The sequence below is a fragment of the Xenopus tropicalis genome, chromosome 8 (assembly GCF_000004195.4).
Source record: "Xenopus tropicalis strain Nigerian chromosome 8, UCB_Xtro_10.0, whole genome shotgun sequence".
Lineage (NCBI taxonomy): Eukaryota > Metazoa > Chordata > Amphibia > Anura > Pipidae > Xenopus > Xenopus tropicalis.
Window position 1 is genome coordinate 8,007,832 of NC_030684.2, and position 15,271 is coordinate 8,023,102.

At 44.4% G+C, this 15,271-nt stretch overlaps 1 protein-coding gene across 3 annotated transcripts in view; it reads right to left on the reverse strand.

Moving 5' to 3' along the window:
- Positions 1-15,271, reverse strand: part of rxra (retinoid X receptor alpha) — a 170,146-nt gene that overhangs the window by 111,580 nt on the left and 43,295 nt on the right. For 2 of the 3 annotated variants that reach the window (XM_012969224.3, XM_012969225.3), the window contains exon 2: positions 10,254-10,310. The exons of the other annotated variant lie outside the window; for it this stretch is intronic. In XM_012969224.3, coding sequence (XP_012824678.1) covers positions 10,254-10,310 — 57 coding nt within the window. The remainder of the gene's footprint in view (positions 1-10,253; positions 10,311-15,271) is intronic. 3 annotated transcript variants of the gene reach the window in all.

Sequence of the window (15,271 nt, forward strand, 5' to 3'; positions counted from 1 at the left end):
CAGCAGTCCTGCCCTGCTTTATGGCTGAGATTCTAGCTATCTGTATAACAGAGCATTCTGTCCCAGTGGCACAGATCCTATCTGATCCCCCCCATTGTAAGCAGCAGTCCTGCCCTGCTTTATGGCTGAGATTCTAGCTATCTGTATAACAGAGCATTCTGTCACAGTGGCACAGATCCTATCTGATCCCCCCATTGTAAGCAGCAGTCCTGCCCTGCTTTATGGCTGAGATTCTAGCTATCTGTATAACAGAGCATTCTGTCACAGTGGCACAGATCCTATCTGATCCCCCCATTGTAAGCAGCAGTCCTGCCCTGCTTTATGGCTGAGATTCTAGCTATCTGTATAACAGAAGCATTCTGTCACAGTGGCACAGATCCTATCTGATCCCCCCATTGTAAGCAGCAGTCCTGCCCTGCTTTATGGCTGAGATTCTAGCTATCTGTATAACAGAGCATTCTGTCACAGTGGCACAGATCCTATCCCCCCATTGTAAGCAGCAGTCCTGCCCTGCTTTATGGCTGAGATTCTAGCTATCTGTATAACAGAACATTCTGTCACAGTGGCACAGATCCTATCTGATCCCCCCATTGTAAGCAGCAGTCCTGCCCTGCTTTATGGCTGAGATTCTAGCTATCTGTATAACAGAGCATTCTGTCACAGTGGCACAGATCCTATCTGATCCCCCCATTGTAAGCAGCAGTCCTGCCCTGCTTTATGGCTGAGATTCTAGCTATCTGTATAACAGAGCATTCTGTCACAGTGGCACAGATCCTATCTGATCCCCCCCATTGTAAGCAGCAGTCCTGCCCTGCTTTATGGCTGAGATTCTAGCTATCTGTATAACAGAGCATTCTGTCACAGTGGCACAGATCCTATCTGATCCCCCCATTGTAAGCAGCAGTCCTGCCCTGCTTTATGGCTGAGATTCTAGCTATCTGTATAACAGAGCATTCTGTCACAGTGGCACAGATCCTAACTGATCCCCCCATTGTAAGCAGCAGTCCTGCCCTGCTTTATGGCTGAGATTCTAGCTATCTGTATAACAGAGCATTCTGTCACAGTGGCACAGATCCTAACTGATCCCCCCATTGTAAGCAGCAGTCCTGCCCTGCTTTATGGCTGAGATTCTAGCTATCTGTATAACAGAGCATTCTGTCACAGTGGCACAGATCCTAACTGATCCCCCCCATTGTAAGCAGCAGTCCTGCCCTGCTTTATGGCTGAGATTCTAGCTATCTGTATAACAGAGCATTCTGTCACAGTGGCACAGATCCTATCTGATCCCCCCATTGTAAGCAGCAGTCCTGCCCTGCTTTATGGCTGAGATTCTAGCTATCTGTATAACAGAGCATTCTGTCACAGTGGCACAGATCCTATCTGATCCCCCCATTGTAAGCAGCAGTCCTGCCCTGCTTTATGGCTGAGATTCTAGCTATCTGTATAACAGAGCATTCTGTCACAGTAGCACAGATCCTATCTGATCCCCCCATTGTAAGCAGCAGTCCTGCCCTGCTTTATGGCTGAGAGTAAGAAGAAAAGGAATGTAGCAACAGAGCCAAACATCAAGGTTTGTTTTTGAGTGCAGACTATTTCCATACCAGTACAGGCTGCAAGCAAGTCAGCCAGTTAGAATGAGTTTCTTTTGTGACTTCTGTGACTTGAATACTAGGTGCCCTATATTGCTGGGTAAATCTAATGAACAGAGTATTGTACAACAGATCCCTTTGTGGAGAGACAAGCAACATGGCAGGACCCACATATAATGGTCTCACATATCTGTATATACCCCGGCATTCGTCAGATACCCAACGCCAGTACCTGAAGCCCACTACTAGGGTAAAAAACTGCAATTAATGAAAATACGGCCCCAAATATAGCACCGAATGTTACTCGTTAAACCATTAATTGTTGGACAGGAACCAAATGCTGAGAACAGGGAAATTCTGAAACTCAAGGTAAAGTTCAACTCTAGATATATGTGGAAAGTGGACTTGGGGGGGGGCTGTTTGTGCCTCTGGGTACTGGGAATGCCAGGGGGGCTGTAAGGTGCCACAGACAGTCACTATTTATTGGGCTGGGGGGGCTGTTTGTGCCTCTGGGTACTGGGAATGCCAGGGGGGCTGTAAGGTGCCACCGACAGTCACTATTTATTGGGCTGGGGGGGGGGCTGTTTGTGCCTCTGGGTACTGGGAATGCCAGGGGGCTGTAAGGTGCCACAGACAGTCACTATTTATTGGGCTGGGGGGGCTGTTTGTGCCTCTGGGTACTGGGAATGCCAGGGGGGGGCTGTAAGGTGCCACAGACAGTCACTATTTATTGGGCTGGGGGGGCTGTTTGTGCCTCTGGGTACTGGGAATGCCAGGGGGGCTGTAAGGTGCCACAGACAGTCACTATTTATTGGGCTGGGGGGGCTGTTTGTGCCTCTGGGTACTGGGAATGCCAGGGGGACTGTAAGGTGCCACAGACACTCACTATTTATTGGGCTGGGGGGGCTGTTTGTGCCTCTGGGTACTGGGAATGCCAGGGGGGGGCTGTAAGGTGCCACAGACAGTCACTATTTATTGGGCTGGGGGGGGCTGTTTGTGCCTCTGGGCCTGAACAGACACAGAACCCAACATTTCCCATCAGATAAACATTCCTTTCAGGTAACAAAAAGCCTGGGTTTGGGGACAATAAGGGGCTGAGAGCGGAAGGGGGGGGCCGCATCGGCAGTTTGGGTTCGGCGGGTTCTGCCATGAAGTCTCCGCTCAAGTCGCTGATTATACTCTGTACAAAAACACGAAGTCTGCGCTGCTCATAAAGAAAAAACTGTAATTGTATAAAAATGGCAGTAAAAAGCCATTAGTGCCGCCAAGTTCTCCCCAATACTCCCTGTGTATAATCAAGGCATTGTTATGGCAGCGCCGACTCCGGCCCGTCACCGTGAGTGTGAAATGTCTCTCTCTGAACATTCCAGCTTATTTAATGAAGAGACAGGCATTGGGGGGGCATTGGGGGGCCCTGCGGTGCGGCCAGAATAAAACCGCCAGTGAGAAAAGGATCAAACCCTCCAGCGGGAACATTAACGAGTCTCTAAACGAGATGCAAATCTGCCTAATCTCTCGGCCCGAGACGGCTAATCCCTTAATAGTACATAGAGCAACATAAAGGGGACACAAGCCAGCCGGACACGCCATTTGGCATTATTGCCCGGGATTAAACACCCACCTAAACACTAGAAATACGGCATTCTCCCACACCGTACCAGCCCCTGAGAATGAGGAATGAATGGATATTGGGGAGTTGTATCAGGAGTCAGAACCAGCAGTGCAGGGAAGGGAAAGGGACAGTGACAGTTACACATAACTATAAACCCAGTGAGAATGAGGGATGAATGGATATTGGGGAGTTGTATCAGGAGTCAGAACCAGCAGTGCAGGGAAGGGAAAGGGACAGACACAGTGACAGTTACACATAACTATAAACCCAGTGAGAATGAGGAATGAATGGATATTGGGGAGTTGTATCAGGAGTCAGAACCAGCAGTGCAGGGAAGGGAAAGGGACAGACACAGTGACAGTTACACATAACTATAAACCCAGTGAGAATGAGGGATGAATGGATATTGGGGAGTTGTATCAGGAGTCAGAACCAGCAGTGCAGGGAAGGGAAAGGGACAGACACAGTGACAGTTACACATAACTATAAACCCAGTGAGAATGAGGAATGAATGGATATTGGGGAGTTGTATCAGGAGTCAGAACCAGCAGTGCAGGGAAGGGAAAGGGACAGACACAGTGACAGTTACACATAACTATAAACCCAGTGAGAATGAGGAATGAATGGATATTGGGGAGTTGTATCAGGAGTCAGAACCAGCAGTGCAGGGAAGGGAAAGGGACAGACACAGTGACAGTTACACATAACTATAAACCCAGTGAGAATGAGGGATGAATGGATATTGGGGAGTTGTATCAGGAGTCAGAACCAGCAGTGCAGGGAAGGGAAAGGGACAGACACAGTGACAGTTACACATAACTATAAACCCAGTGAGAATGAGGAATGAATGGGTATTGGGGAGTTGTATCAGGAGTCAGAACCAGCAGTGCAGGGAAGGGAAAGGGACAGACACAGTGACAGTTACACATAACTAGAATTAGAATTACAAGTTCTCTCATTAGGAAACATGTAATGTTTGGGTTTACATCCCCTTTAATCCCTCGTTAGTGAGTAGTACGGTGCCTCAGTGGGTAAGTTATGATTATTACTAGGAGTAACCCTGATTGGATTCCGGCACCTGTGGCGCCACCAAAGCCATTCCTGTACTTATCACTCAGGGGTAATGTCCCTGCCCCGGCACTGGTTGCGACTCCTGCTCCCGCTAATTACCCAGTGATTCCAGTCTGTACACAACCCCATATTGGATTCCTGTAAGATCCATGTAAATGATGGGGCCTTATTGATTGACCCATATGGGGGTGCGGTTATGCGGTGCCTGGGAGCCAATCAGTCGAAGGGGCGGGGCTATATCATTTATTATGGCGTGGTGGTTAGCGGTGGGGTTCAGTTCCCGACTGGGGGATCAGAGGGGCTGTTGAAGATGCCATAGACAGTCACTTATCGAGCAACTTTTCAATTGGTCATCCTTTTTTACCCTTCATAGTTTTTCAATTATTTCCCTTCCTTTTCTACATTTCCAATGGGATGGGGGTCAATGACCCCGGCAGCCAATAAGAACCTATTGCTCTGTGAGACTTTTTATTACCTATGTTTCCATTCAGCCCCTCTCCTATTCATATATCAGTAACTTCCTGGTTACTAAGGTAAACTGGACCCTAGCAACCAGATTAGGGCTGAAATTCCAAACTAGAGAGCTGATAAAAAATAACGACAAATAATAAAAAATGAAGACCAATTGCAAATTGTCTCAGAATATCACCCTTTACATCGTACCCCCGAGGGATAGGTTCCAATCTCTGCTCTCTGTAACCATAGAGCGGGGCCACAATATGCCTTTATATAATCCTTTTCCCATGATCCCTTGCGTATCCGCAATGTAAATATTTTATATTCCCTTACGCACGCACTATTTGCCGACCGGCCGAATGAAAACACATTTCCACTCTCCCAGATAAAAATATCCGCCCTTTTCCCTGTTGCTGAAAATATCGGTTCTGGTTCTATATTCGTAAGTCTTCCCGCGCCAGTATTTATTGGGCGCCCAAGGCTGCTGGAAGCCCCTCGTCCCCTCGGAGAACTTATCTTTCCATAGATAAAATCCCATTTATCAGCTCTGTATAATCCCGGCCTATGAGCAGAGCCGACACAGTCTCCCCATATGGGCCGCGCTTGTTTATTCTGTGTCACGCAAGGAGCCGTCAGTGTGTCCCGCCGACGTCACAATGGGTTTCTGAATGCGCTGCTCCCGAGTGCCCCCATCCAATGGGCTATTCTGGGAATATCCTAGTCCTTTCGCTTCCTACTGGGCTATTTTCATTGGTGCCGGAACATCCTGCTTATGAGCCCGGCCGACCGAAATAGCCCTTCCTAAATCTACTGAATCACCCCCGGTGGGGGCGTTATGGGGGGGTGAATCATTGTCTACCACAAGTGCCTTCCATTCATTTACCCAAGTACCACCTATAAAGGTCTTTAAGTACTTGTACTGGTTAAATGATTCCCTTTTCTCTGTAATAATAAAACAGTACCTGTACTTGATCCCAACTAAGATATAATTACCCCTTATTGGGGCAGAACAGCCCTATTGGGTTTATTTAATGGTTAAATGATTCCCTTTTCTCTGTAATAATAAAACAGTACCTGTACTTGATCCCAACTAAGATATAATTACCCCTTATTGGGGCAGAACAGCCCTATTGGGTTTATTTCATGGTTAAATGATTCCCTTTTCTCTGTAATAATAAAACAGTACCTGTACTTGATCCCAACTAAGATATAATTACCCCTTATTGGGGCAGAACAGCCCTATTGGGTTTATTTAATGGTTAAATGATTCCCTTTTCTCTGTAATAATAAAACAGTACCTGTACTTGATCCCAACTAAGATATAATTACCCCTTATTGGGGCAGAACAGCCCTATTGGGTTTATTTAATGGTTGAATGATTCCCTTTTCTCTGTAATAATAAAACAGTACCTGTACTTGATCCCAACTAAGATATAATTACCCCTTATTGGGGCAGAACAGCCCTATTGGGTTTATTTAATGGTTAAATGATTCCCTTTTCTCTGTAATAATAAAACAGTACCTGTACTTGATCCCAACTAAGATATAATTACCCCTTATTGGGGGCAGAACAGCCCTATTGGGTTTATTTAATGGTTAAATGATTCCCTTTTCTCTGTAATAATAAAACAGTACCTGTACTTGATCCCAACTAAGATATAATTACCCCTTATTGGGGGCAGAACAGCCCTATTGGGTTTATTTCATGGTTAAATGATTCCCTTTTCTCTGTAATAATAAAACAGTACCTGTACTTGATCCCAACTAAGATATAATTACCCCTTATTGGGGGCAGAACAGCCCTATTGGGTTTATTTAATGGTTAAATGATTCCCTTTTCTCTGTAATAATAAAACAGTACCTGTACTTGATCCCAACTAAGATATAATTACCCCTTATTGGGGCAGAACAGCCCTATTGGGTTTATTTCATGGTTAAATGATTCCCTTTTCTCTGTAATAATAAAACAGTACCTGTACTTGATCCCAACTAAGATATAATTACCCCTTATTGGGGCAGAACAGCCCTATTGGGTTTATTTAATGGTTAAATGATTCCCTTTTCTCTGTAATAATAAAACAGTACCTGTACTTGATCCCAACTAAGATATAATTACCCATGTGTTTGGGTGCAGTTCCCCTTTAACCCAGATCCCCCTATGATGAAAGATAGCCCAGCGTTTGGCTTTGCTTTATGGCAGCATTAAGATAAGGGAAGATGGGGGCCATGGCTAAGGTCAGAGCTCATTAGGGATGGGCCCAGGCTGCTGTGTAGGAACGAGGGGCAGAGAGACGGAATTTATGGGCTGTCTGATTTAGGGCTTTCACTTACTGCCTGGACTAATGGCTGCACCGCTAGCAATAACGCCCTGCTTCTAATCTACATTACCTTTTACTATAATGTAGAAAGTGCTATTCTAAGACAATTTGCAGTTGGTCTTCATTTTTTATTATTTGCAGTTTTTAGCTTTTTGTTCAGCATGTAATTTTTAGCAGCTACCTGGTTGCTAGGGTCTGCCTTAACCTAGCAACCAGGCAGCGGATTGAAAGAGAGACGGGAATATGAACGGAGGAGGGCCTAAATAGAAAGATAAGTAATGAAAACTCACAGAGCAAAAGGGTTTTGGTTGCCGGGGTCAGCGACCCCCATTTGAAAGTTGGAAAGAGTCAGAAGGAAATGGTAAATGATTCAAAAACCATAACGACGAAGACCAATTAAAAAGTTGCTAGGCAGAGGCCATTCTATAACTGATACTAAAAGTAAAGGTGACCCACCCCTTTAAAGGGAAACTAACCCTCTCATAGGAAATATATTCAATGGAAATATATTCTACATATAAATATATATGTACATATAATCTGTAGCAGCCTCTCCTTGCCCCCCTGGCCCACCCCGATTCCCCCTTCCAACTACCCAATGCTACCCCTTTAGGTCCTTGCCATCACTTCATTGCCCCGCCCCCTCTACATTATTACTTCATTGCCCCGCCCCCTCCACATTATCTTTTCTCCTCCCCCCCATTTTTTTTTTTTTTATTTAGTCTTTTGTTCAGCAGCTCTCCAGTTTGGCATTTTAGCCGCTTTATGGTTGCTAGGGTCTGTTTTTAACCCTAGCAACCAGGCAGTGGTTCAAAAACTATAAAATATATAATGAAGACCAATTGTAAAGTTGCTTGGAATAATAATCTGAGACAATTTGCAATTGGTCTTTATTTTTTTCATTTTTTTATGTTTTTTTATTTTGTTCAGCATCTCCACTTTGGCATTTTAGCAGCTTTATGGTTGCTAGGGTCTTTTTTAACCTAGCAACCAGGCAGTGGTTTGAACAAGAGAAAGGAATATGAATAGGAGAGGGCCTGCTTAGAAAGCTAACAAATAAATAAACAAAAAAAATGAAACTGTAGCCTCAATGAGGTTGCCGGGGTCAGTGACCCCCATTTGAAAGCTGCAAAGAGACAGAAGAAATCATTCAAAAACGATAAAATATATATAATGAAGACCAGTTGTAAAGTTGCTAGGAATAATAATCCGAGACAATTTGCAGTTGGTCTTCATTTTTTATTATTTGTGATTTTTGAAATATTTACCTTTCTATGTAGCAGCTTTCTAGTTTGGAATTTCAGTAGCTATCTGGTTGCTAAGGTCCAAATGGCCTTGGCAACCAGGCATTGATTTAAATGATAAACTGGAAAATGAATAGGGACCTTAACAGAAAGGTAAGTAATAAAAAAAAAAGTAACAATAACAATAAAACTGGAGCCTTGCAGAGAAATAGTGTTTTGGTTGCCGGGGTCAGTGACCCCCATTTGAAAGCTGCAAAGAGACAGAAGAAGGCAAATAATGAAAAAAAATTAAAACTTTAGCCATTGTATAAAATACTATATAACATCAGCCAATAGCACCTCTTTATTTCGTATTCCCCTGCCTTCAACATTCCCCCGACTGGAAACATCTAGAATCTTTCCTGACACCCATCAGTCACGCTGAATGCCCCCCCCCCCCCCCCGCGCTGCCCGAGGTACAAAGTCCTCTGTACTTTACTGCACGTGATTTTATCATGGGGCAGGGCCGACCATCACATGCTCCGCCCACCTCCCTGTCTCCCTTTCAAAAATATGTTGTTGAGCAACATTCATTCCCACGTGTCACAAATATGAAAGGGAAATCGCCGATTGGCCGGCGCCGCGCAGAACAATCATTCTGCAGAGCTTCATTCTTAAAGGGAAATAACCATGGATCTTACATTTATAAATGCACAGTGACATGTGTCTAAGGGAAACACTATGGCACCTCCCTCCCATATGTATAAATACAAATATACAGAGAAGGAATGTTCTGGGCACACAATAAGCTGTACCCCCATACTGTACTGTCTAAGGGAAACACTATGGCACCTCCTACCCATATGTATAAATACAAATATACAGAGAAGGAATGTTCTGGGCACACAATAAGCTGTACCCCCATACTGTACTGTCTAAGGGAAACACTATGGCACCTCCTACCCATATGTATAAATACAAATATACAGAGAAGGAATGTTCTGGGCACACAATAAGCTGTACCCCCATACTGTACTGTCTAAGGGAAACACTATGGCACCTCCTACCCATATGTATAAATACAAATATACAGAGAAGGAATGTTCTGGGCACACAATAAGCTGTACCCCCATACTGTACTGTCTAAGGGAAACACTATGGCACCTCCCTCCCATATGTATAAATACAAATATACAGAGAAGGAATGTTCTGGGCACACAATAAGCTGTACCCCCATACTGTACTGTCTAAGTGAAACACTATGGCACCTCCCTCCCATATGTATAAATACAAATATACAGAGAAGGAATGTTCTGGGCACACAATAAGCTGTACCCCCATACTGTACTGTCTAAGGGAAACACTATGGCACCTCCCTCCCATATGTATAAATACAAATATACAGAGAAGGAATGTTCTGGGCACACAATAAGCTGTACCCCCATACTGTACTGTCTAAGGGAAACACTATGGCACCCCCTACCCATATGTATAAATACAAATATACAGAGAAGGAATGTTCTGGGCACACAATAAGCTGTACCCTCATACTGTACTGTCTAAGGGAAACACTATGGCACCCCTACCCATATGTATAAATACAAATATACAGAGAGGGAATGTTCTGGGCACACAATAAGCTGTACCCCCATACTGTACTGTCTAAGGGAAACACTATGGCACCTCCCTCCCATATGTATAAATACAAATATACAGAGAAGGAATGTTCTGGGCACACAATAAGCTGTACCCCCATACTGTACTGTCTAAGGGAAACACTATGGCACCCCCTACCCATATGTATAAATACAAATATACAGAGAAGGAATGTTCTGGGCACACAATAAGCTGTACCCCCATACTGTACTGTCTAAGGGAAACACTACATATATTTATGGGAGGGAGGTGCCATAGTGTTTCCCTTAGACAGTATATATATATATACATATAAACACAAAAATATAGAGAAGAAAGGTGGCCGTACCGTATCCCATGGTGCAACTGGTCATACACCTGATGGTCTCAGCACATGTATGGCCACCTTAAGACAAAGAAGAACGTCAGCAAATCAAATCCCACACTTTTATAATGGAAGATAAAACAATATATAGAATAAATGGGAAAATAGTATCACAATGAGGAAAGGGGGAGGGAGGGAATGTATAAAATGGCGGCAGGGGGTTCGGGTACCACGGGGGGCCCAATAGCAGCGAGCGGGTTAAGCTCATGTGGTACCAGGAAGGTGGGGGGGGCGGTTTGATTGTCAGCTTCAGTGTGACGACAGCCAGCACGCCCCGCTGTAACATTTTCCAGATGTGGGAGACAGAAGCAGACTTGTTCTGCGCTCCCTGGAAGCCGAGATTGCCCGGAGATAATTTGGAATTCCTGAACGTAGGCCAAAGTCTGCCTATGGGAGTGAATGGAGCCGGAGACGGTACAGCAGAGCAAGTCTGCGCCTCGGAACCCCGAGAATCATCTAACGGGGTATGGGGGGGCAACTCATTGTCACACATAACCTCCAACCAATCACAGACAGCCTCCATGGCTTCCCAATGCCCCAGCCCAAAGAACCAATCAGCAAAGAGGATGTAAACTCAACCATAAAACGACTAAAGGGGAAATGTAATATCCATTAAACTTTTTGCATTTTCTTTTGAAGAGAGGGATTCTGGGTAATCCCGGTCGGCGCATAAATGACCAGAAGCGCTTTCATTCGCTTGCCAAAAAGCACTCGTCTGTCATACGGATACATTATTACACGGCATGGAAAGTTCTATGTGTGTGTCTGGGAATGATAGAACGTGTCCTGTGGCCGGGAAACAGACCCCCCCCTAAATACATGGCAAGCGTCTGTAAGTGTGAGCTTTATGGGGCAAAATCTACCATCCTATCTCCCCTCTCGCTATGAGATTGGGGCACCAAAAGTTAAGAGATTATAGGCTTTGTTAATATCTCATGAAGATATACAAGAAGAGCTGACATACATGAAGAGCTGATATACAAGAAGAGCTGACATACATGAAGAGCTGATATACAAGAAGATCTGACTTGCATGAAGAGCTGATATACAAGAAGAGCTGATACAGGAGAAGAGCTGATATACAAGAAGAGCTGATATACAAGAAGATCTGACATACATGAAGAGCTGACATACACGAAGAGCTGTTATACAAGAAGAGCTGACATACATGAAGATCTGACATACATGAAGAGCTGACATATACGAAGAGCTGTTATACAAGAAGAGCTGATATACAAGAAGATCTGACTTACATGAAGAGCTGATATACAAGAAGAGCTGATATACAAGAAGATCTGACTTACATGAAGAGCTGATATACAAGAAGAGCTGACATACACGAAGAGCTGATATACAAGAAGATCTGACTTACATGAAGAGCTGATATACAAGAAGATCTGATACAGGAGAAGAGCTGACATACAAGAAGAGCTGACATACAAGAAGAGCTGATATACAAGAAGATCTGACTTACATGAAGAGCTGATATACAAGAAAAGCTGATACAGGAGAAGAGCTGACATACATGAAGAGCTGATATACAAGAAGATCTGATATACAAGAAGATCTGACTTACATGAAGAGCTGATATACAAGAAGATCTGACTTACATGAAGAGCTGATATGCAAGAAGAGCTGATATACAAGAAGATCTGACTTACATGAAGAGCTGATATACAAGAAGAGCTGATATACAAGAAGATCTGACTTACATGAAGAGCTGATATACAAGAAGAGCTGATACAGGAGAAGAGCTGACATACACGAAGAGCTGATACACAAGAAGATCTGATATACAAGAAGATCTGATATACAAGAAGAGCTGATACAGGAGAAGCGCTGACATACATGAAGAGCTGATATACATGAAGAGCTGACATACACGAAGAACTGTTATACAAGAAGAGCTGATATACATGAAGAGCTGATATACAAGAAGAGCTGATATACACAAAGAGTTGATACAGGAGAAGAGCTGACATACATGAAGAGCTGATATACAAAAAGATCTGACATACAAGAAAAGCTGACATACATGAAGAGCCGACATACATGAAGAGCCGACATACAAGAAGTGCTGATATACAAGAAGATCTGATATACATAAAGAGCTGATATACACAAAGAGTTGGTACACAAGAAGAGCTGATATACATGAAGAGCTGATATACAAGAAGAGCTGATATACACAAAGAGTTGATACAGGAGAAGAGCTGACATACATGAAGAGCTGATATACAAAAAGATCTGACATACAAGAAAAGCTGACATACATGAAGAGCCGACATACATGAAGAGCCGACATACAAGAAGTGCTGATATACATAAAGAGCTGATATACACAAAGAGTTGGTACACAAGAAGAGCTGACATACCACGAAAAGCTAACACGCATGAAGAGCCAACCTGCACGAAATGCTGACATACAATAAGAGCTGACATGCAATACATTATATACAGCAGCTCCTGTGTTTCCTTAATATCCTTACTACTGCAGCCTCCTGGCACTACAGGGCTTTTTGGTGATAATTGTGGGGGTCTATTTCTGCACATTTGGTGATGTGATGTGTGTGTTTGTGTGTGTGTGTGTGTGTGTGTGTGGGGAGGGGGTTTATTTGAACACAAGATATTGAACGGAGCCTGCAATGGCTTCCTGCGCTATCTGGCATTCCCAACCATGGGCAAATGAAAAAACGTGAGCCGGGGAGAAGAACTAACAGGCCCGGAGATAAAGCGCTGCGATTGCACCTGATTAAATAAAAGGAAAAGCAAACAGGAATTACACAGGCGATAAGATATGATTTGCTGTAGGGCTGAGTGTGATCTCTCGGCACAGGCGGACCTTGAACTCCAGCACTGGACGGTGCAGTATCTTCCCATGCCCAATAGGTGACTACAGGGTTGGCCAAGAACGTTGGCCTAGGCTCAGTATTCATACTCCTTGGGGATGTGGCCCCAACAGGATGGACAGGAGATGTTTTGGGACAAACCACCCATAGCAAGGTGGCTTAGCTTCGCTGGGGCCTTGGGTTTGACTACATCCTGAAGGACATCTCCCAGGGGTTTGTATGTTGTTTCCTACAACTCCTTTGCCTTCCTCCAGCAGACATTTAGCCATTTGCTCAGCTGAGAACCAGCTTTTCAGCACAAATATTGACGAACGCAGGCAGGAAGGAATTGTGGGTAAGTGGTGCATACCACCACCCTTGATAAGTCTCTTTGAACTGGTGGAAAGGCTGATTCTCCCCAAACATCTTTTTAGCACCCTGTACGCCCTATAGGTGCTCTTTCCCGGCACAAAGCAAATGTTCCATTCCCAAAAGGTGCCACCTCCACTTTCCATAAACAGGAACGATGGAATAAGGGTGTTGGAGGGTTTCAAAAACATCTGCGTGATGGATGACAACTGGCCAATAACGGGGGTTAAGAATTGGAACGGGTCCAATCCGAATACCATGACCAGCGCCAAGCACCATGAATGATTGATGGGGGAATTGTGGCAGCGAGGGAAGAAAGTGCAACTGTCATCCGCGCCTCTCGCCCCCCTCTGTAAGTGGCAGCTCGGCAACACATGACTGCAATATTTGCTCACCGTTCCCATTCACACCCTGCCTTCCGCATCAAGGTCAGCACCCCGTCTGTTTTCTTCTCACAGAGGTCTGGCTTCAGCTATACGGTTTCATGAGTCTGAATTAGCAGTGCAGGGAATAGAAAGCGTCAGAAAGATACTGCTCACAAGCAAATATATCAACAAATAACCAGAGCATTCGTAACAACAGTATATTGGAAAGTTTCCTTCAGCACTCCAAAAAAGCTAGGTGGGGATCCTCATTAATAACAATGGGTCACTTTTTGTTTTCCTTCAGGTCATGAATCTGTAGGGGGGTTGATACACATGGAGCATGGGAGCTTCTGATCTGTGCCATTTTGATTTAGAGACAAGTAATGGAGCCTTTAGAGGCAGGGAATCCTTATGGAGAACTTTGAGGCAAAGGCTCCTTATGGAGAACTTCAAGACAAAGGCTCCTTATGGAGAGCTTAGAAGCAAAGGCTCATTATGGAGAACTTCAAGGCAAAGGCTCCTTATGGAAAGCTTAGAAGCAAGGGCTCCTTATGGAGAACTTCAAGGCAAAGGCTCCTTATGGAGAACTTTAAGACAAAGGCTCCTTATGGAGAACTTCAAGGCAAAGGCTCCTTATGGAGAGCTTAGAAGCAAAGGCTCATTATGGAGAACTTCAAGGCAAAGGCTCCTTATGGAGAACTTCAAGGCAAAGGCTCCTTATGGAGAGCTTAGAAGCAAAGGCTCATTATGGAGAACTTCAAGGCAAAGGCTCCTTATGGAAAGCTTAGAACCAAGGGCTCCTTATGGAGAACTTCAAGGCAAAGGCTCCTTGTGGAGAACTTTAAGACAAAGGCTCCTTATGGAGAGCTTCAAGGCAAAGGCTCCTTATGGAGAGCTTAGAAGCAAGGGCTCCTAATGGAAAACATGCAGAACTTCAAGGCAAAGGCTCCTTATGGAGAACTTCAAGATAAAGGCTCCTTATGGAGAACTTCAAAACAAAGGCTCCTTATGGAGAGCTTAGAAGCAAGGGCTCCTTATGGAGAGCATAGAAGCAAGGGCTCCTTATGGAGAACTTCCAGACAAAGGCTCATTATGAAGAGTTTAGTTGGCTCCTTATGGAGAACTTCAAGACAAAGGCTTCTTATGCAAGGACTCCTTATGGAGAACTTCAAGGCAAAGACTCCTTATGGAGAACTTCAAGACAAAGGCTCCTTATGGAGAGCATAGAAGCAAGGGCTCCTTATGGAGAACGTCTAGGCAAAGGCTCCTTATGGAGAACTTCAAGACAAAGGCTGCTTATGGAGAGCTTAGAAGCAAGGGCTCCTTATGGAGAACATCAAGGCAAAGGCTCCTTATGGAGAACTTCAAGGCTAAGGCTCCTTATGGAGAACTTCAAGGCTAAGGCTCCTTATGGAGAACT